We start from the raw sequence: 20,848 nt of genomic DNA, 5'->3' as shown, positions 1-20,848 counted from the left end.
GAGGTCTGTCACATCTGCGGCTAAAGACTGGACGATCAATATCACTCGATGGAAAGAACTCTGCGATCCTGCTCTGAGAGGTGTTTGGTGGTGTGGCCAAGCCTCATTGCCTGAGTAAGTACTACTCTAAGAGAGAGAGAGAGAGAGAGAGAGAGAGAGAGAGAGTGCGTGGCTATGGGACGAGGTGTACAACCCCCGCACTCGACACTCCCCTCAGTGAACACATGTCATGCTCTGCAAACTCCAACATGGTATCAAAATTGGTTGTTCTTACATACTGTTTGACAATTGTTGTCACATGGCAATGGTCTTTGGCTCCTGATCTACAACCTGCTTTGATGCGGGACGTGTTGACCTGTGCGGATTGTATGGCCACGGACTGTGCATTGTGCAGAGTGTCATAATCTGCATGATCAACATGTAAGTGCGACCTCGCTATGAAGGCAACACGATTTCCAGTGCAACAATTTCAACAAGTGGCAAATGGTTGCAACGGCGGCTCTCTAGTGGTGGGAGGTCTTTGGTTTGTTCTTCCCGTGCAGTTTGTGGTGTCCTTGGTTTGTTGGTTAAGCTCACCTCTCAAGGTGCTTAGCCCACAAGGGGTGTTGGTATGCGCCATTGGGCCAACCCCCTTGGGTCCCCCCTAAAGGGCTCGTGGTGGTGATGTTTGACAAGTGGATTTAAGCCAAAGTAATCCTGGAAAAGCATTCCAAAGGCATTAGACACTGTTCGAATCTCTAAACAGAACCCTGATTCAAGCAGGCTGCATGATTAGTTCATGTTAAGTGCCAACAATTCCCAGAAGGACGGTGACTATCCCAGCTGCCATAAATAACGATGACTGCCATTGCTAGAGGTAGCCCATCACACCCATGCTCACTACACCAACAGAAGTGAATGGTCAAGAGAACAAATAAACATCAAACTTGCCTTCAGCCAACTTATGGATTATGCTTTTCACAACGATTACAACCACACAAAGAACAAGAAACATTGATTTCCCCTCTTTACAATAATTACATGCAACCAAAATGTCACTCCTTGTGTTCATTCACTAGCACAAAATATATGCAGAAGTTCTGCCCTGCAAACAAGCACTAGCATGTTCCTTCCTGCCCTATCACCCAACATGTACAAATTCCCCTCCACATTCCGTGTGAAAAGAAGGATTTGACATTAGAGTGGTCCCTGGGGTGGTAATGATGAAAATGGTGAGAAGCCAGAGAACAACAGCAACAACATCAAATGCTTGCAGGATCCAACTTGCCTCAAAAAAAATTCTCACTTTACAAAAAGCATACCTGCTGCGATAAAAATGCAGGAGGCAGTATTGAAACCTATATAGGTTAATCCAATCATTACCCTGGCAGTGTGGATTCCAATATTACATGACGTCTCTTATCCCACAAGGCTTTTTGGACTCTTAAATTCTCAAAGATCATATCTCCATTACAACATCCGCTCTTTGGGCAAGGCACTATGCTGTCTAGACATCCATTCTAATACTCAAGTTTCCATACTAACAAACCATTTTCCAAGGGCATGGATGAATAATTTCATTGAATTTACCTGAGGATAGCTGCTGTGCTACATTTGCTAGTCTTTTCACCAACCAACTGGACAAGCCAAAGCAGCATCGATCCTGAAGCTCTGGATAGATCATTACAATTTTGATGAAATGTCTGCAGTCCTGTGACATCGCTGTGCTCTATCCATTCAAAACTTTGTAAGGGTCAAGTTGCCCACTACAGTAGCTCGAAGAGACAGCTGATATTTCTTGCCGTCCTCTCCACTCCTCTCCAGGCTTAAGGACGATGGGTTTCTCAATAGCTGCTGCCTCCACACAAACCATCCTTCTATAATCCTCATCGCCTAAGTCAACTGTAGTCTTAGACTTCTTGTCCCAGGGATTCCAGACCACTGCATTGAGTGAGAGTAGGTTAGATACATGTCTTTTCTATGATAATTGGCATACAACAAACACAGAAACTGCTATTCCTAAGGTCAATGCCACAGAAACCTCAGAATGCCTCTAAATTGCCATCAGAGTCTTGCAACCCAAGTATCCTTGCCATCGCCTCAAGCTTAAGTTTAACCCTGACCTCACTTCTGTAGTAAAGGCAATTCTATTTCCAAAGTGTGAACTTAGATGTAAATTAATCAAGGTTCCTGGACAGTTTCCTTTGCATACCCTCAAGGCATTTATACCTGCATCAGGAAGCCCTTCTTTTCTCAACACAAATGTTCTCTTCTTCTCGTGGTCAATTATGGCAATTTTTGTGGGTGTGCTTAAATATACTCTATCCACCTGCAAAACATGAAAGAAAAAGGTTCAAACAATAGAGCTATCAAACTGGCCAACATAAAATATTGAAGTGCCCAACGTAGAAAACTTAGAAGCACAGATTTTAATCACCTCTGCATCAAAAGTTATCGCATCTCCTTGCTCTGTAAAACGTTGCTTGTTTTGTAAGTTATCGAAGAAATCCAACGTCTCCAAACCTTCAACTCGAACTTCACTGGACAACATTTGCAACCAATGGAGAGAAAACTGTGAAAGGTCATATCTCTGCCTCTGGAAAGATCTACAATAACACACCTACACATTCAACTCACCTTGCCCTCTTCAATTTCAGAGAAATTGCTACTTCAATGCAGAAGATGGAATATTACTATCAGCCTATGTTAATCTCATAAATGCTCCTTGAAATACTCTAATACTAGAAATTTCTCTGTTTAAAAGCTTAAAACAGCACATCTAAGTCTACCTTACAAAAGCAATATAGAGAGACATTTCTCATAGGTGAGTTGTCAAAATCCCATTCAATCCGTCTATGTAGCCATAGGTGTACCTTCATACTAGAGCATACATCAGTCTTACTTATTAGAAATTATTGAGCTTCATAATTATGCTTCTTGCCCAATGGTTGTAATATTGAGAGATTTTTTCTTGATATACTTTAGTTACTTTGTTTCCCAACAGGCTCCATTGAATCTGCTCACAAAGGGTGATATTTCACTGACAGTCGTAGCACAAGCATAACTTGGAATGCTATAAACATACAGCCTGGTGATAATGAGACATTTTTTATTGATGTTCTTTAGTTAGTTTTTTTCCCAACAGGCTCCATTGAATATGCTCACAAAGGGTGAAATTTCACTGAACATTCATGGCACATACATAACTAGGAATGCTTTGAACATACAGCCTGAGAGTTTCAGCAATAACAATCTTCCTTACGGACAACCGCCTAAGGCTTCAAACGTACCTCAGGCTCCTAAGCAGACATTAATCAATCAATCTAACATGCATGCAGGCTATCAGTACTCCCTCACAAGCATGGAAGACTGATGGCAGAGTGTGGAAGCTCAAATGACTTGCTGAAGAATAAGAGACAAGCGCTTATGTGCAACCGAGTGTTTGGGAATATATAGGCAACAGTGCAACTGCCCAACAGCCCCATCCCTGGTCTGCAGAAGTATTTATTGATTGCTGGGCAAAAAAGACAATGATTGCTATTCGCAACTGTGGAGGCATACTGCTGCTCCAATAGGTGAAAACATGTGCTTTCATGTGATAGACTTGGATGAAAAAAGAAAACTGCCAAATTTGGGAATCCTGGCCTGCCATGCTGTGCCATGCTGCAGCCCTTTGCTGGCGCCATGTCCTGCCCATACACCGCCCTGCAGCAGCCCGTTCAGATCCGTACAGTGGCTGACATCATTGCGCCTTTGTTCTTTGATGGAGATGCTGCGCAGGTCTGCTCTGCTCTGTCCTTGACAGTCACCTGGCCATTCTCTGCCAGATCTGCCCTCGAGGCAAGCTTCCTTCTGCCAGGTACTCTCCTTTCTTTGTGTGAGGTGCTGCCCATGTGGCAGCCCCCTCCCTCTTTCTTTTCCTAGGTTCACCCCCCCCATGCTCTCCTCATATGGGGGCTTACAGATGAAGAGGTGATCATTCCAACACTAAATGCTACACTGTTAGCCTCTGACAGCAGCAGCAGCAGAGGCAGGCGAGCCTGCTGTATACGGGCCCGGTCGGGGGTCTATGGCCAGGTATGCAGCCTGCAGGATGTTCTCCAGCAGCAACAAAGGGCAGCCTAGCAGCAGCCCAAAAGGGCCTGGCTAGGGCCCTTATATAGGGCTGGTTGAGCCAGCCAACCAGGCCGACCTGCTGGTCGGCTGGTTAGTGTTGGGCCAGCCAACCAAGTCGGCTAGAGGGGGTCGGTTCATCCCCCTGCTGGGTCGGCCATTTGACAGGGCCCTTGGGCTTATAAAAGGAGGCCATTGTGCCTCATCCAACCATCCAGCCAAGCAGCTTTGGGAGGAGCAGAGAGGAGCAGCACATCCACCATCCTTGGGCCTCTACACAGGAAGTGAAGAAGAGAGAGGTGTTGCTGCAGACTTAGCTCCAGGGAGAGGCTGAACCTAGACTGTCTTCTAGGGCAGAAGGTTGCTGAGATCATCATCACTCGGAGCAGCCCTCAGGACAGAAAAGGGAGTGCCTCACAGCCTAGCGGTCAAGCCAAGCAAGCGAAGCCAGTTGAGACTCCTAAACCAAGTACCACCATTGGAATGAAAAGAAAAGTAACACCAATGGCAGTCCGGGCTTGGTCGAAGTCTTCTTTGAACCCAAAGCAAAGAGAAAAAGCGAGGAGAGAAGGCTTGTGTTTTGAATGCCTTCAGTCTCATCAGTGAAAAGATTGTCCATGAAACAAGGATCGTCGGATGGCTGAGATGGTGATCTCAGAATGCGACGTGGAAATGGAGGGACGTCCCAAAGCAGAACAGATGCAGATTCAGCTAGCGGGATCTTCTCAAAGGTCAGTACCTGTTTTGTTATGTGTGTCTGTTGCTAAGCTAGTAACTAGTGCACCTGATAATGTCCTGTCAAAGCCCGCAGCAACGGGGTTTACAGCCTCTAACGATACGGAGTTAATTAAGATGAAGGGGCAAGTAGCTAATCATGACGTCATTGTGTTGTTTGACTCTACGCCAACGCACAATGTAATTAACTCCAAACTTGTAAAGAGGCTGAAATTAAAGACTAGCCCATCTGGCTATGCATATACAGTCAGAATGGTGGACCGAAGCTCAACTGAAGTGTGGGACCAAAGGGTTACCAAGTTAGAACTTCGAATTTAGGACTATGCTGAGAAGCTTGATAAAGCTTGCTCACGCAGACATAGCCGTGGGTAAGGCTTGGCATTCTAGGAAGAATCCAGCCATAGATTGAAAAAAGCACATTTATCAATTCAAGATGAATGATGTGCTGTATGTCTTACGAGGTGAAAAAGATATACCTCAAGGACCGTTGGTTTTCGTAATGGAAGTTCAAAAAGCTCAAGAAGAGTTTTTGTTTCTTTGTACAGCGTCGGTAGAGCCGATTGATGGTCCTTCGACTAGCACTAATGTTACCCAAAATGGAGAGATGGTCAAGTTGGCTAATCAAATAGCAGAGGAGTTCTCTGATTGTTTTAGAGATGAGTTACCTTATGGGTTACCTCCAAAGCGAAATGTTCAGCATAAGATTGAACTAATCTCGAGGGCAAAACTTGTAAATAGACCTCCCTATAGATTAAGTTTTACCAAAGAAGCAGAGGTACGAAGACAACTGGAAGAATACCTCAAGTTGGGGCAGATTCAAACCAGTTTCTCACCTTTTGCTTCGCCAATGATATTAACCAAAAAGAAAGATGATACTTGGACGCTGATGCCTGAAGAGGGAAAGAATGTTACGCTCAAGTTGAGGCAACATGACCTCGGAAGGGTCAGTCGACATTTTCCTTTAAAGATCAATGTTTGTATTAAATTTGTTTGGGCTTCACGTAAATGATCAAAATTGACAATAGTAGGCATCCTCAGCATCTCTAGTGCCACTTCGTGTACGGCCTAGAAGAGATGCAAAAAGCTTTTTGTCCTCGAGTGCAGAGCAGCTAGCAAGGACTTGCCCTTGCTTCTTGCATTGCTGTACTTTCACGTGCCACCGCATTTTCAAAGTGGCCGGATCAGCCATAGACGAAACTGAAGCATCAAGCACTGAAATACCTTGCTGCAAATTCTGATTTTCTATAGGCATGCCAATTGCAGCATCAAATGAGATGGGCAGCAGCCTGTCGAAGGCATCGGAAGAACCCTAATTTTTGTCAAAAAACAGCAGAGGAAAGATCTGCATTTTTTGCAAAAATAGCATCCCCACTAGTAAAAACCTTCTTGGTCACGCAATTACAAAGCATGTGGCCCTTGCTTTCACTGTCGTAACCAACACCAAATGCACTTTTCCGCCTTATAGTCAAGCTTCCCTAGCTATTCATGAGGCACATGTGCATAGGCTACACAACCGAATCTATGGAAGTAACCCACATTGGGTTTTCGGTCATCCCAAGCTTCATCACTTTGATTGCACCTGCTCAAAATATGATTACTTTCATCCACATTTCTGTGGCAGCCCTTTGCCTTAATCATGCACCACCCCTTCAGATTTGTGCTTGAGAGCAAAAACCTAGTAAATATCGTGAAGTCATCTATGAAAGTAACAAAATAAAGATCACCCCCAAGCGTCCACATGCTGCTGCACATGTCACTATGGACAAGCTGCAATTTTCTAACAGCATGTATCGCAAATATTTTGGAAAAGAAAATCTATGCATTTGACCTAAAATACAGCCTTCACATATTTTCTTTGAAGGGGCCTCCAAAGGACATAAGGTATCAACCATTTTAAATTTTCGCAATAATAAAAGGCTGCCATAATCCACATGCCCAAACTTGGCATGCCATAACTCTGCATCCTGCATAGCAGAGGCAGACGTGGAAGCAACATAAGGTGAATGTGCTCTCTTCACATAGGCATCAAGCTGAAACATCCCATGACAAAGTGTGCACTGTGACTGTAAACACTAATGCATAGTCTCGCTCTCTGTCATGTACCATACATATGTCATACTCAAAGATGACCTGAAAGCCTCTTCTTGTGAAAGAGGACTGAAAGCAGATTCTTCTTTAACACCGAGACAAATAAAGCATCCCGGATGCAAAGATCAGAGCCATCCATAGCAGTAAGCATCTCCCTATACAAAAATGAGACTCTAGTCCCATTGCAAGCTTGATACATGTTTTGCAACACATCCAAAGCTGCTTTTGAAGTCAGGCAAGACCTAATATGAGGAATGATAAACCTCTTTACAGAGAGTGATGCTGCTCCCATAATAGGCGACTAATTCTGGAGCTGATTTGGATTCCCTGGTGGTCATTTTTATACTGTTGATTGACTGGCTTTTGCCGGTCTGAACTTGTCTGAACCTGTTGTTGCTTTCCCAGAATAGTAGATTTGTGAAGAGCACATTTGTGAAAGGACAGCTCATTTATGGCACTCCCGACCCCGACGACTGGTTGAACCATAACAACCAAAACCCACTCCCACCCTTACTTCATTGCTCATTGGGTTGGCTCCCGTCTTCACCCGTCACGTGTTTAGTTCCTTGGTAGAACTTGCGCTTTGCAATTTGCTGTTTGGTTCAGGACATAAGTGATTTTTAGAGGGTTATGATAAGTTGTGCCAAGCATTGGCTCAATTTTGAAGTTGCAGTACACATCCCAACAAGGGAGTCTTCTGGATAGTTTTGAGGTGCATCCTCGAGCCAAGTATTGTCTTTGAAAGTGTTTTTTCTTGCTTGAGCGGAGTGTTCATAGCACGTGAACTTTTTTTGGTTTCCTTGCCTCTGTTTACTTTTCTCAATGGAGATATGATATGTTTTTGTACTTGATTTTGCTTGAGCTATTGCGCTCTTTATTTCAGCATAGTACTCAGCAAGGGCCTTAGCGTGCCCTTTGCTCAAGCCCTTTGTGGCTTGTATGAGTTTTTCCCTTTGGCGTTTTTTGCACTTTGTCCCATAGGCCCACAAGGCCTCGCGCAGACATAAAAATTTCTTTCTTTTCTTTCCTCTCTCTCTCTCTCTCTCTCTCTCTCTCTCTCCCCCACCCCCCCCCCCCTATGGACATTAATAATAGCATATCATACCATCTCTCTCTCTCTCTCTCCCCCCCCCCAAAAAAAAAAAACTAACTAATACAAACACATCGATGCACACACAAAGCTGGACCTCTGAAATTAAAATGTATCAACACCTTATGTCTGAAACCGAAAAGTAAGTGTGCAGAGCAAAGGTGAAAGAGAATGGCTTGTTATCTGTGTTCCTTATCCTTGAGGTAAGTGTAAGATTTGCAACTCCCAAAGCCACCCGAAGTCTGAACTCAAAGCTGTCCACAAAAAGAAACTCATTATCACTGCAGGAAATTATAAACCACATGGGTGAACTGAAATACAACAGATAAGTAAATCACAGGTTCAATGAGATTTGGTTGCAAGTAAATCAAAGATTAGATAAGCTTTGGTTGCAGGCTAAGCCTGCATACAATGCCATAAACAGAATGACACATACCAATGAGGCCAGATCTTCAAATCCTCATCAGAGGGTTTCAAAATAAGATCAACGTAAGCTTTGATGCCATTGATAGGTAGTGGTGGTGGATTAGGATCAATGCTCCACATTCGGTTCCTTGCTAAACCATGCTGCTCCAAGGAGCCAAGATTGCTGAACTGCAAAAGCCATATACCAGTCCCAACTTTTTATCAATGTCAACTTACTACTACACCAATGACTCAGCTCAGTTCACATTACCTGACACTGAACATAAAAAAGGTAATCACTTGATTTTAGAAAGACTAGGCATTCATGAAACCTGTGGAAAGCATATTGGTATCCCTCCTCTGATAGCTTTTGGTGGCTTGAAAATCGCCTGAACCCAAAAACAAGCAAGTATTTTTAAACCCAATGTCAAACATGCCAGCTTTTTCCATTTGCTTGATTCCCAAATGTTATTATATACCTTACTGCTCAAGAAAAGTAGTTCGTCTCCTCGATTGTTCTTCCATGATGTCACCTGTCCACCATAAAGATATACCTGCACAAGTTCCTTTCAAATCAACAAAAATATAACTCATTTCCATACAAAAGCAAAAGCTAGGGTAAATATACATGCCCTACCCCCCCCCTTTGTAAAAAAAAGAAAAAAGAAAAAAAAAAACAGGTCATTCCATGTTTAACTATCAACAGCTGTTTGGTGATACTTGTAGTGTAGCATACCTACGCTAAACAGACCCCTCTCATTTATATGAAGGCCTCACTAGTATCAAACATAGAGGCACACAACAGGCAATCCGTAGCTTTCAGCAAATTCTTTCCCATGATCCTGACAGCTTTTAACTTGCATCATGCATGTGAATTTAGTCTGAATAAGATTAATATGACTCTATTCCACAATATCTAGTCCCAAGGCAGAAAAGGCCATGCTTTTGTGCCAGTCACAACCTGGGAAACTCTCCAAATTCCAAGTGATGTCAATATGAATGTGAACCTTCAAGTAAGGTAATAGCCTGAATGTATAATCAATACCCTGCACAAAAGTCCAGCTGTGGTGCCCAGCCTCTCCCCTACAAGATTTAAGTTAGAGCCAGATAAAGAGAGAAGTTGTTTGCTATCTGGCTTATCAGAGAGAGGGTGACACATCCCACAGTTTGGCCAGAATGGCTGTCTACACCACCAAAATGTTTTTGCCATTATCTCCCTCCTTCTTCTACAGTAAGTATCTGCGCCCACAGGCAGACCAACTCCTTAGCACCAAAAACTATCAACCTTAGATCTAAGATATAAACTTCCATCCATTGCTACAGTCATGGGGTAGTACCATAGCCACAAACTGACTATGAGCTGGAATAACAAATCTTCGATTTATCTAAAACCAGGTTAGAGGTGACACAGAATTTTCGTAGACCCCTAAGCATCCGATTCTCTCCACTAGCAATCCACAAATCTGTCCCAATTTATCCCATGCAAAACCCTTTGTAAGAGATTTGGAAATGGAAGTAACTAAACAAACCCCTCGGTAGATATGTTGCAGAAGATTAGTGTATGCAAAGATAACATTACCCAGGCGATCTCATTTCCAGAAAATAAGCATAGAAAGCAGATAAATCTTAGAAGATTGCTTATTGCGGCAAACTAAGGAGCTAATCTTGTTGCTATAGACTCATGGGGCTGGTCTATCAATGGGGTAGGGAGGGAAATACCTAATAGCCAATGATAAGTCCGTGCATACCCATGGCAATTCCAAGTTTCCCTGATACCATTTTAGAGTTGCCATATTGTAATCAATGAGGTGTTTCAAGGGTTTTCAGTTATCATGTCATGATTGCCCAGAAGAAACTTGGCCCAGCCTCAACTTATTCTGTGTCATCTGCAACATTTTAAAGTCTTTTTATATGCACTTTTTCCCTAGAAGACTCCCAAAATAGCTCTTCCGAAAGTAGTTACCGTTCCATGTGAGAGTGTCATTCCAACACAGGACCGAGTCTTTTTTGTCCTCGCTTTTCTGTAATAAACCACCATTGAGTATTTTTCACCTATGCCGTGACCCAAATCTAGGATTTGTACAAATTTCCATTCTTCTTCCCCTTCTTCCGTAGCTCTAAGAATTCCCTTAAGGCAAAAGCCATGGAATGAAGTAAAATGCACAAGAACCCAAAAAAATATTTTTAATCACCTTGGTGTATGCTTAGTCTGCCTGGTTCAGCAGGCAGCAAAGAAGAGAAGTATAATTGATAATGCCGAATTAAGTAACTGAAGTCTCCTTGCAATGGAAAGGTAATGCATTTTTTTCAGCATACTGTCAACATTATGTCTTTCTCATCAACATCAGCCACAAAAAAGAATCCCCAAATAAGTTACGACTTCCTTGTTAGATGCTAGCTTCCATCCAGGCCTAAGGGGAGAATCTGAGTTTTATTCTCATCAATAAGACCGCTACTTGTTTTGTCCACTACTTGCATACATCATCCACAGTGACAAATCTGTTTACTTCCATAATATTATTAAATCTTATCCTGATAATTGGTGCATATGTTGCTGCATTTTTGTGAGAGTTATTTCGACAAGCCTCAATAGCATACTCCTCTACCTCCAAGGCATTCTCTTATGACTTCTCGTACAAGAAGAATATTTTCTACTAAATACATGCATGTCAACTTTCACCGTCTTTGCTCTGGTGATTAGCTCTCTACTCCCTGTGGCATCATCTGCAGAGGTGACCACGTAAGACATCGTCTAGGCGATGTAACAAAACTAAATTACTTTTATATTCATAACCAGATATGCTCAGAAATAGAGACAAAGGTTCCATAAATGATTTCATTATACTAAAGAAGTACAATAGATGAACTCTCTCAAGAGGATACAAAAATTGGGCAATCGGAAGATCTCCCATCTTCCAGCCTTGCAACTGCACTCCTGGACCTGACACTGAATTGTCTCGAGAGGATACAAAAGTCAGGTGATCAGAAGATCTCCCATCTTCCCAGCATCTCCTATCAAACACACACCTTCCATCTTTACAAACTTTCCCAAGAAATCGAAGTGACGAAACTCCAATTGGCATATTCTGATGTCTGAGTTGTGTTCAAATTTCTCCATTGTGAGTTCTTATTACAGGACTTCACCACATACTAGCCAGTTATCTTCTTTATCAAATCCTATGCACACATAATCATCAGATTAATGGTTACCATGTATGCTATCTCAAGTATAGCTATGCCAAGCATGGTCTTGTTGCTAGCATCTCCAATATGGTCTTCAATATGCCATCTATTGGATGAATAGGATCAATGCCCACACCTTAGTCCCCCATATGGGGACTGCAACAGGGCTTGATCCCTGTAGCAATATAGGTTATTGGATAAATAGGGTCCTATTAGTCCCCCATATGGGGACTGCAACAGGGCTTGAACCCTGTAGCAATATAGGTAAGATTGTGCCATATCGGCACGTGGAGAGGGAGTGGGAGAGACTGCCCATGGTCAGCAGACAGGCACAGGCTGCCATGTGGGCGGCAACAGATGGTGCTTCTTACATTCACCCTGTTCAGTAAATATGGCTGACTGTGAGGCCACAGTCAGGGCTAGCTGTATATAGCCCAACCAAGTGTCCATGGCTAGGGCTGCTGGGCTGGGGCAGGACAGCAACACAAGAGCCAAAAGGCTGGGGACTGCAGTCAAGGTCAGCCAAACAGATGTATACCACATGGCAGACTGGACCTGGGCCAGCAGCAGTCTGCACAAAGCAATCGGGTACAGCAGGTGCATGTATAGGCAGAAGATAGGGCCAGATCACGCCAGACCTAGTTTGGCTGGCAGCAGATCAGGTCGGGTATATTTAGGTTAGGTTAGCTCTAGTCAGCCAGATCAGAGGGCCTATAGTCCTATATAAAGGCCCATATGTGGGCACTTCCATCAGGAGCTTTTGCCCTATCCTGGTGCACACAAAGAGGCACATCTACACGCGGTAGAAGAGCCATGTCGTGATGCACAGGAGGATCAACAGGAAGATCAGTAGCGGCATCGGATAGAGCAGCCACTGAAGTCTGTAGGAGGTGCGCGGTGATCTAGGGGAGTTCTACAAAAGTAGGAACAATAAACAGAGTCTGAAACTAGTGCCTTACCTCAGCGGATGTTTGCTGAAGGTGATGATACAGCACTGACAAGGTTTTGTACTTGGATCTGTTATCCATATATGAATTGTTTGGCTGTACAACCAGCATGCAGTAGACAAAGATTAACAACGTGTTGAAACTCCCAGTACCTGGCCACGAGATAGTTTTTAAGGAAGATATGTGTGTGTGTGTGTGTGTATGTGTGTACCAACCCCTGCCCCCCCCGACCCCCCACCCCCCCCCTTGCCCACACACACAGTGAGCGGGGGGAGGAGACAGGGGGGGTGGGGGGAAGAGAGAGAGAGAGAGAGAGAGAAGACATGCCCCCACTGATCCTCTGAAAGCAAAACAAAACAGTGCAGTCTTAACGTCATAAATAGTCACCCACAAGGTTGCATAGACTCCATCACATAGCAGGAACTAGATCTTTACCAAAGTCACGGAGGGTGTAGACTTCAGAGGTTCGCAATAGAGGCATTTTGGAAGTAGGCCTGAAGGCAGCCTCAATATAGCTTTTAAGCATGACCAATCTACAAGATTGCGCTGAATACGATGAGTGTAAATCTGTTCTCGATGATAACCCCATGACTAGAGCTTAATTTGTCTGTTCTGGATGATAACCCCATGCCTAGAGCTTAATTTGCACGACATATATATTTGATGTGAGCCGAAAACTAAGACATCCGTTTTGTTGGCCACTTGCCAACTTCAATCAACAGATGGACCAGTACGGACCACGAACATATACACAAAACCAAAGCATGATAAGCAGAGCGCATGCACGAAAAGAATAACGAATGTAAAGTATGCAGCGTCCCTGAATGAGATAAAGAGCAGGGAGGCCAAACAACTGGCCCCAGTAATACAATCCCAGAAGCCCCAGAAAGGCCTCCTGGAGAAACAGGAAGACGAGATGAATAGAAGTCGCATGAACTTTGCAACACTATTTGTGTACTTTTCAAACCTAGGGCAGTTCGCACGAAAAGCGGGCTTCATTGGAGAAAGCGTGAGCAGAACCGAGGCCGCAAATGAAGCGGAGTAAGGAAACTCGTAAGGAAACTCTACTTCCCTATATCTGTTTCCTTCGATAAACAGCTGGTTTTCTTTTTTCACGCAAGAGGGAAAGTTTTAAGAATATTGTAAGCAGCGTTAGCACTACCTAGCGGATATGTCGAAAATCGGCCTCATATGTCTGTCGCGCCTTACACATTCAATAATCGTGGGTAAGAAAGTCCATCAGAGAAAATTCCCGCGGCAACATAACATACCGGCCTTCCACGAAAGAAGCTACCCTATATCGTGGACGAAACAGAACGCTGGCTGACAAGCGAAATCAAACTTTTGGACAACTGCGGAACAGGTCCAAGACTAAAGCCGTGGTGCATGTCTACTCGTTAGAAGATCTTGTAATTTGCAGAGTATTGTATTGTACACATAGCTCTCGCGAACATTGAATACGGCTAACATCTTAATGTTAACATGAATGAACATCCGTTTACATGAAAGAAAGGAAACAGGCCAGGCGTTGGCGTCCTACCGGGAAAAGAAGTTATGCACTAAATTGCAAGTTGAACATTTACCACCGCAGAAGCTCCTTGAGGCTCCCTCAACACAATCTTGTCCATGCCGGAGGCATCTTTCACCAAATCAACTGGCATTCTTGCGACGCCAAGCAGCAACGATGAGCAAGGAAGGAGATGCGCGTGCTGAGCGAAACGGGCAGCCTTGCGTCGACTGCCGAAGCGATGCTCTATCTGTTAGAGCGATTGAAAATGAAAATGGAGCAATGGAGCAATTTCGCAGAAACGCATACCTTAAATGGAATGAGGGACCCGAGACAATTTTGAGCTGATAAGCAAATGCACCGAAAGATGAAGAGGCAGGTGTTGAGTTCACGAGCTCTGCTGATGATGATGATGGGGACGGCTGCCAACTGCCATGAAAAGGCAACAGATTCAGTGTTTTGAGTTGGTTGTTGCCAGGTGGCAAGCCAACCTACCTTCCTTCTCGACACGTGGAGCCTCCTTCCCTGCCACACCCGCTTTACCCATCGTCTACGTGTCCTTCCCACACGATGCCTCAAAGTTCATGCCATTACTAACTTTTTCTTTTGAGCCTGCTTTCTCTCTCGACACACTTGGAAAAGCCCACCAACATTCACCTTGCTCCCCTCAAATCGATCATCTCTTACGAAGAGAAGCATTTTTCCGCTCGAGCACAACCATACGAGAGGAAGAATAGTGCTCCCTTGTCGCCATGAGCATCCTGCAAATTAAGAAAGACCAAGTTTTTTAAACTAGAATGCTTGGCCACTTGCTAAGTATATGGGCCAGTTGTTGCTAGCTATACGGGCTATTGTAAGTAGCTAATAATAGTTCAGTTGATCTAGTCAAATCTACCACATGAAGTAGCTAATAATAGTTCAGTTGATCTAACGGCTTCGAATCTGCCACATGACTTCGTAGGATTTTAGAGATTCATAAAACGCTCTAGTGCTGGCCAAGTAAAAATTTTAAAATAACCTCACCTTCACTCAACCCTCTCACCCAGTCCCTAGTGGGTAGAGTGCCCTGGACTGGTACGCATAGGACACCTTGGCTTGTGGTCAAACACACACACACACCCCTTACACTCACCCACACGTTCAACCACCAAGCCGACTAGCCCCCTGGCTAAGGGCCTTATCACATGGATGGGGCTAGCATGGGTTTAGGATGGGAATCTTTTTGTCATCATTACACCCATCGTAGACCATATGGTCTAGCATCAATTTAGAATGGGAGTAGCCACTTTTTCTCTCATCCTGGACCATGGCCTCTAGACCTTGGCAACCAGAATGGGTTCCCCTTTTTTAGGGATTCCAAAACATGGGAGCATGACAAGTGTCCTTGTCCCCACCTGGTCCCCACCTCCTAAACACATGAAATGATGCCATGTGTCCTCTTCTACCTAAACCCATCCCTAGTTCTTTTTTTGTTAGCACATGGTGGGATAGAAATATGCATGGGACCACTTGGGACCACCTTTTCCCATTCCCATCTTATTTCTTCCCATGTGCTAAGCCCCTAAGACCCTCCTACAAGTTACACCCTCTTTCCCTTTATGTTTGCCATGCCAATGGATTTCTAAATTGTGCTATTAAAATCTCAAATATTTAGGGCTTTTCTATAATAAACACCTTACATGTGTTAAACTATTGTGAGAATCTTCATTCAAAAAATCTATGTTGTTCAACGGTGTTTTCTATTAGGGGACATATCTAGTGATAGTGACCCGCCCAAAGGTCCCCTAACAAATGTGAACCCTTTCTTTTCAAAAGACTTAAATTAAAGTCTTCTTCATTTGGTCCATCCCACATTTACATTTGAATGACTAAGATGTCTAGTCCCCTCGTTAGGCTATCCTAATCCACTAGGATTTAAAATTTGTCATCAAAAGGCACATGGATTTGTTGTGAGAATATGTAGTATAGTCCTCATCACTGGTATAAAATTTGTCATCAAAAGGCACATGGATTTGTATATACAATTGTGGCATTGTGTAAGTTAGTGAAACCATCCTTAAACATGTGCTCACAAGTATCTATTAGAATTTCCCATTGCACTACAATGCATTATTTTATTATATAGTAACACGTGCATAAAAACAATATAAGAATCCTTGGATGTGTTGGCCATTCCTTGACCCCCTCTTTGGAACTTCTACATCGCCCATGTCACATTATGAACTAGGGCAATAACAGAAGCACGATAAAATATATTGTTATGAGATTATCACCCTCTAAAGGGCTTTTGGAGTACCACAGTGCCCTAAGAAACTATCTCAAATTAAATTCTCTTATCATCACTTCCCTTGTTCGTCCTTGGCATTCATTCATTCATTGACTGCTCCCTATATTTCACAGTCCTTGGAATTTATTCATTCATTGGTCATTCCCTATATTTCACACTCCCATTGTTGTCACGGAACACGTAACTACTACTAACTTAAAATTGAGCTTGAATCGTAGCATTTTATCCACACAAAAAAATTAAAAAGAAGAATGAGTAAAAATATGGACATGAGACATAACACAGGGTCCATCAGGGCTCGATCCTCCTTGCAAATATCAAGGGTGGTGCTTTATTAGATGTCTAAAGATTTGTGCCTTTTGGGAATTGAAGCCCAACAAATACACGAATAAAGCTATGCTCATAAGAGCTCCTAATTTATCCTCATTGCAATCGATATAATATTATGATATGGACTACAACCATATAAATAAACGTGTTGTCATCCTTCGATCTTGCATCCAACTTAGTTATCTCTACTAATTCCGAATCCCTCGCATCGAGAACATGCATCAAAAGAGACAAATGTTATAGGAATCTAGATTTAAGTAAATATGTATAGGGCAAGGAAAAAAACAAAGTGTTTCACATTTATATTGTATACTTCTATAATAATATATAATATGATTATTATAACATACATAATGTGATGGGACGACGGTACACTTCTTTCCCCAAGGATTAGAAGCCAAGGAAACAAGCTCTTCCCTAGACATCATGTTTGAGAACATGTAGATTAGAGTCCAATAGAGTCTCAAAGAAGCCTTGAGTGAAAAATCGTGGATGGGTAAGATATTGACATATTACTTGAATGTCAGTAGTCATATTCATATTGTGATTTAAGAAATTAATATCTTATAATCACCAATCAAGTAGATTTCTTTCACTTTCTACAAACATAAAAAAGTACATCAAAAAAGAAGGTATATCAATAGTAGAGTTTGACAAATATAATATTAACAAAAGATCTCGAATCCTCAGATAGTCCAAGTCCGAGGTCGTGGTCCACTTACTTGCCACCATCCAAACAGATTAGGTGTTAGAACATCATAGTTACATTTGGGTAGACAGGGAATGCATGTTTCCCTTGGTTTATCATCGCTTTACCTAGAGATATAGACAACCATATGGATTCTTAGATAATTAAAAAAATAATTTAGCCACAAGTGAAGTTTAAGTCACACCTGGAGTAAGGAGTGGATGAGTGCATAGGTTAAGAAGGGATTATAGGAGATATGGGATGATTTGTGATCTTGGTATGTGGGGTGGTTCAAAAGAAAGTGTAAAGGGAAGATTTCACAGGGGTATATAAAAGAATAATTCATAGTTAGGAAAGAATTCATGTGTGGGTGTGTAAAGAGATAAGTGTCTGTGTGAGATACATTGATTAATCAAATTTATTGTGTGTGTGTGCGCATGCGCTTAAAGAAAAAAGTCCCATTAATAATTGAGCCATGCAATTAATTTCATCAATTGAATAAAAAGTTAAAAAAGAAAAACATATAAGGAAAAAACATTTGAGACGTCTAAGTTAAGAATTATCCAATGGATGTGAATTAAACGTATGGCACTAGCCCGACCAAAGGCTAGTTGAAAAATCAAAGTATGTGTTTAGATTTAAAAGTCCCATCAATAATTGAGCTATACAATTAATTCCATCAATTGGATAAAAAGTTTAAAAAAGGAAAACATGTAAGGAAAAAATATTTGAGACATCTTAAGTTAAAAAATGCAACTAAAGTTTACAAAATTTTCGATCGAAATTAAGAATTTTTAATAATAGAGTTTGACAAACATAATATTAAAAAAAGATATGGAATCCTCAAGCAATCCAAGTTTCGAGGTCGTGGTCCACTTACTTGCCACCATCCAAACAAACTAAGTGTCTTGGTATGTAGGGTGGTTTGCAAAAAAAGTGTAAAGGAAAGATTGCACAAGGGTACATAAAAGAATAATTCATAGTTAGGAAAGTATTCATACGTGTGTGTGTGTGTGTTCATGTGTAAAAAATAAGTGTCGGTGTGTGTGAGATACATTTACTAACCAAATTTATTGTGTGAGATACATTTACTAATCAAAATTTTGTGTGTGTGCGCTTTTCCTAACAACTACTAAATTCATAAATTTTAGAGTATTTTAGCATCAAACTATCTTCTATACACTTTACATTGTGTGTACAAGATTACCAAGCTGTGGGGACATGTAACTAGTTTCACTTCAAGGTAGAAACCATTTTTAGATTAATGTTTCTGATATTAGCTTTCCAGCAAGGGAGGCATAGCTGTTATCATATCACCATACTCAATTCATGCTCAAAGCGCATATCTATTTTCAAAGCAAGTGTTTGTCTTCCTATTACTTGCAAGATTCCATGTATCAGTAACATGACATACTGCAAAATTTTCCCTTGTCCTTCACCAAAAAAATTCACATATCATTCATAGACTGTCATTTACATTAAATCTGTTAATCTGTTCACAGAGCATTTCTTCTTTCAAAGAGCATTTCACAGAGCATTCGACCTGCATAATGGTATCCCTAACCTTGTTGTAAATAGCCCTACTGCAACTGCAGAACGCCATCTCCATTACCTTTCCAAAGACTCATAAGATAACTAGGAAATGGGACATTCCCGTAGTGATAAGAGAGCAATAACCTGGCTAAACAATGGGAGTTTTGGAATCAACACTTAATGTTCACGTAATCTAGCTCGCTGGAGTAGACGATTAACTATTGTTGTTTTTTTGGCAAACACAAAGAGACTGACTACAAGGCTTCCGAAAGGAGTACTAGGGTGGAAGCCAGTCAAGCATTAACTGTAGCAACGCATTCACGTATGCTTCTGCTGGTTCACAGAACGTTCGGTACGTATTAGTAGTGTAAGTGGTTCATAGCCCACTAGCTCCGTCTCAAATCAATATTGTTGGAAAGAAGGCATAGACAGAGAAATACTGTAGTGGATCACTATGCTACGATTGTTGCCAGTGTCCATTCAATCGCCATATTTTCTTCACGTAATCAAGAAAGCAACTCCACAGTCGACCCACCACAACCATCGTTCTACTACTTACTAAACAAAATGACAAAGGGAAGAAGCCGCAGTATGGTTCCCGCGTGGGTATATAAAATTCCCCGTAAGCTTTTCATTCATAGAGTCCAGTTGTGAGATCTCCATTTCAAAACGAACACTGGAGCAAGCATGAACCCGCAGACTAGGTGGATCTACCATACTCTGGTAACAAGCTCGACTCATTCATAGTCCGTGTGAAACCGCGCAAGGCTTTGAGCCTCCGTAGTTCCCGTTCTATTATTACGTACCCATGGAATGACTCACTTGCCTAGACCGATGCAACTACCAGGCGTCGTTTTGGCGCAAGGGCTCAAGGCGGTGGATTCTATCCCCTACAGAAGTGTAAACTTCCTACATTGTGGCCATATCCATTTTAGCACATTCAAAACTGACGAGTCGATGTGATGAGGCCCTCGTAGATACGTCTACGCTTTGCCTTTCTTCACTGTGATCACGTTCCAATGGGGCTCGGGGGGGAAAGAATTCACGTCAAGAGCTCTGTAGGGAAGGCGTGTGCATGTCAAGCCCTCATGGATGAGACTTTCTCTTCGGGCAATTCTCCGACGGGCGCTCGACCAGGTGGAGAAATGATCAGACTCAGCCATGTGTTTTCCTCGACTCTTCCTCATGCTTCCTAGGTAGCACTCGGGTCTCTCGAGCAGTGCGGCTTAGCTTTAGAAGGTGGGAGGCATAGGCGGGTCTCTCCGTCCGTTCAATGGTCTGCCCCTTGTCAGGGTTCGCACTTCGAGGTCATCAGTCTGCACACCGTGAGCTCCGTAGGTCCGCTTGACAGCTACTGTAGATAGCTCCAAATGTTTATTTCTTCAAGGCTCCCACGTATTCCGAGGCATCCAAAGCTACGCGGCTTCTGTTTTGAGGCGAATTTAGTCTTCTCCTCTCCCCAAGGTGGGGGGCTCATAACTCCTCGAGGTGGGGGGCAGCGGGCTCATAACTCCAAGTCTCTACATCCCTTTTGGCGCCAAGGACTTGGCCATCTTGGCTCGTACCTTCCGCGTTCATTTTTCGTGCGAGTACGCACATTAGCTCATAATGAGTTTCTCCTCGAACGGTGCCTTCTACTCTTATGGGTGCTCTGCTATATCCGTTAGACATACATTCAATTCTTCTCATACTCTTCTTTACCCACCAATTCGACGGGTTTCCACCAATCAGACTGTAGTTTCTCGTGGGTTCTCCACTATTCCATCTTCTAACCACACATTGCTTGTCATTATCTGAGAGGGGTATTCCGTATCCCTTCCCTTGGTTTTCCATAATTTCCAATTTTACAATGTTCTCCATCATCTATTTTTCCTTTTTCACAATCATTAATAGTGTAATCCCTTGTACATCACTTCCCAATTTGTCCTAGGTCCGCATATTTCCCCATATCCAAACCCTATAT

At 42.6% G+C, this 20,848-nt stretch overlaps 1 protein-coding gene across 1 annotated transcript; it reads right to left on the bottom strand.

Moving 5' to 3' along the window:
* Positions 1–983: 983 nt before the first annotated feature.
* On the bottom strand, positions 984–14,455 carry LOC147898960 (putative glucose-6-phosphate 1-epimerase). Its single transcript, XM_087377960.1, has 9 exons — positions 14,357–14,455; positions 14,124–14,277; positions 8,890–8,964; positions 8,743–8,799; positions 8,442–8,599; positions 8,128–8,259; positions 2,417–2,519; positions 2,209–2,308; positions 984–1,920 (listed from the first exon to the last, which is right to left on the bottom strand). Exons 2-9 carry the CDS (start codon positions 14,199–14,201, stop codon positions 1,709–1,711), a joined length of 915 nt encoding a protein of 304 aa, XP_087234086.1. The 5' UTR covers positions 14,202–14,277; positions 14,357–14,455; the 3' UTR covers positions 984–1,708.
* Positions 14,456–20,848: the final 6,393 nt, after the last annotated feature.

Source organism: Dipteris shenzhenensis, chromosome 8, assembly GCF_047967505.1.
Source record: "Dipteris shenzhenensis isolate YYH24624 ecotype China chromosome 8, Dip_SZ_1.0, whole genome shotgun sequence".
Taxonomy (NCBI): Eukaryota; Viridiplantae; Streptophyta; class Polypodiopsida; order Gleicheniales; family Dipteridaceae; genus Dipteris; species Dipteris shenzhenensis.
Note: the sequence above shows the minus strand (reverse complement) of the source record. Positions and strands in the feature narration are given on the sequence as shown.

Coding starts and splice junctions, on each gene's coding strand:
- LOC147898960 (XM_087377960.1), bottom strand. CDS start 14,201: ATGCCAGTTGATTTGGTGAAAGATGCCTCCGGCATGGACAAGATTGTG. Junction 8,260..8,441: donor TTGAAGATCTGGCCTCATTG/GTATGTGTCATT, acceptor TTTTGTGGACAG/CTTTGAGTTCAGACTTCGGG. Junction 2,309..2,416: donor CGATAACTTTTGATGCAGAG/GTGATTAAAATC, acceptor CATGTTTTGCAG/GTGGATAGAGTATATTTAAG.